The sequence below is a fragment of the Tarenaya hassleriana genome, unplaced genomic scaffold (assembly GCF_000463585.1).
Source record: "Tarenaya hassleriana unplaced genomic scaffold, ASM46358v1 Cleome1, whole genome shotgun sequence".
NCBI classification, from domain to species: Eukaryota; Viridiplantae; Streptophyta; class Magnoliopsida; order Brassicales; family Cleomaceae; genus Tarenaya; species Tarenaya hassleriana.
In genome coordinates, this window is record NW_010960187.1 from 3,714,776 (window position 1) to 3,716,512 (window position 1,737).

At 40.2% G+C, this 1,737-nt stretch overlaps 1 protein-coding gene across 1 annotated transcript in view; it reads right to left on the reverse strand.

The window, feature by feature from the left end:
* The window catches only part of LOC104824687 (polygalacturonase 1 beta-like protein 3), a 2,713-nt gene extending 1,967 nt beyond the window's left edge, over nucleotides 1-746 (reverse strand). The window contains exons 1-2 of the mRNA XM_010556801.2: nucleotides 628-746; nucleotides 9-437 (exon numbers count right to left, since the gene is read on the reverse strand). Coding sequence (XP_010555103.1) covers nucleotides 9-437; nucleotides 628-678 — 480 coding nt within the window. The 5' untranslated portion in view covers nucleotides 679-746. The remainder of the gene's footprint in view (nucleotides 1-8; nucleotides 438-627) is intronic.
* Between the last annotated feature and the right edge of the window lie 991 nt (nucleotides 747-1,737).

Here is a 1,737-nt window from a genome sequence, read left to right on the forward strand (position 1 = left end):
CCCCCGGCCGAGTTGCGGCTGTAACGCCGGAACGAGTCGGCGACGACGTTGCCGTCTAGCGAGTAGTTCTTGAACGAGTCGACGCCTCCGGCACGGGATGTGCCGTAGTTGGTGAAGTTTTTCTGGTCGTAGACGGAGAAACTGACGTCGTCAGTGTGCTTCTCGAGGCTCGGACCCAAATCCGGGAAGCAGAAGAGATTTGCGGCGGAGCAGAACTCCGGGAGACGAGTCGAGAGCGAGTCCACGGCAGCGAGTTTGGCGAAACTCGCCGACTCGACGGCAGTGAGAGGCGACGCCTTGGAGAGTAGAAACTCCGATCGATGCGATTCGCGTCTGATTTCTTTGTTCCAGTAACGAACCAGAGACGCTTTCGGGGTGAAAGGGTTCTCCTCCGCCGCAAAACCGCCGCCGATCAACCGCCCTCCGGCGAGATTCACCTGCATTGCCCCAAAAATGCATAGAATCAACAGGATAAAAGTCCCTAATTTCAGAAAACCATAAATTCTTCGAGAAAAGTAGATCCGATCTGCTCTAAACAAAATCGATTCGGGGAAAATAGAACAACCGAATGAAATTTCGCATAACGATTACATTTGCGCGAAGTTTATCAATTCGAAGTTCGCTTACATTGAGGAACCCCAAAAAGATGGGTAGGAGGAGAACCGACTGTTCGAGCATTTGTCTCCTAGAGAGAGAAAGTTAGAAATTGAAGAAGAGGGAAGGGGAGAGAGAACGTCCGTGGGGGTTGGTGAATGTAGTTGTATTTATATACGGGAAAATTAATATTAATAGATAAATTCGAGTATCTTCAAAATTAATTAGCGTATATATATATATATATATAAATTGGATGAAATAGGAAAAGGATGATGAAACAAAAAGACGCAAGAAAAAGAGGAGGGAAAAGGGAACAACAAAAAGAGTGTGTCAGAAAAAACTGGATTCGAAAGAAGGATTTCTAACGGTTATTTAATCGATTTTATAAAAGTTGTATCAAATCAAAATCGAATTAATTGATTCTGGTTTGGTGTCTTTTTTATTCAAAAGGTTTCATTATACAATTACAAGATATAAAAAATAATCGGAAATTGATATTTACGCATAAACTTGCATATAACGGTGAATAATTCAGATTTCACTTTGATATTTTATCGGTTTCGATTCGGTGTTTGGAACCGATTGATTCGTTTCAATAAAAATTATATCATCGATCCAATTCGATTTCCATTCAAACCACAACCAAATTTTCGAACCGAACTATCCACCTCAAAGACATTCAACTGTCCAGGCGCCCCGTAGGGGTATAAAATGGGCGGGGCGGGCCGGGTTCGGGCCGGGTTCAATTCGGGCCTAGAATTTTTCGGGTCGGATCGGCCCGTCCATTTATTTTTCGGGTCTAGAATTGATGGCCCGGAGCCCGACCCTACAGGGTTTCGGACGGGTTCGGGCCGGACTTCGGGCTTTTTCTTAAATAAAAATATTTTTTTTTACGATAATAATAATAATAATAATAATAATAATAATAATAATAATAATAATAAGAAACATTCAACAAAAATATTTTTAAAACCGATAACAACAAAGTCATTTAGTTTACAAATAAAAATAAAATTAAAATAATTATCCAATTGTTCAATTCTCCAACACCACAACATGCGATTAAAAACTTTGAAACGTGATAAAAAAAATAACAAACATAATATAAAAAGAAATTCTATCATGTAATTAATTTAAAAC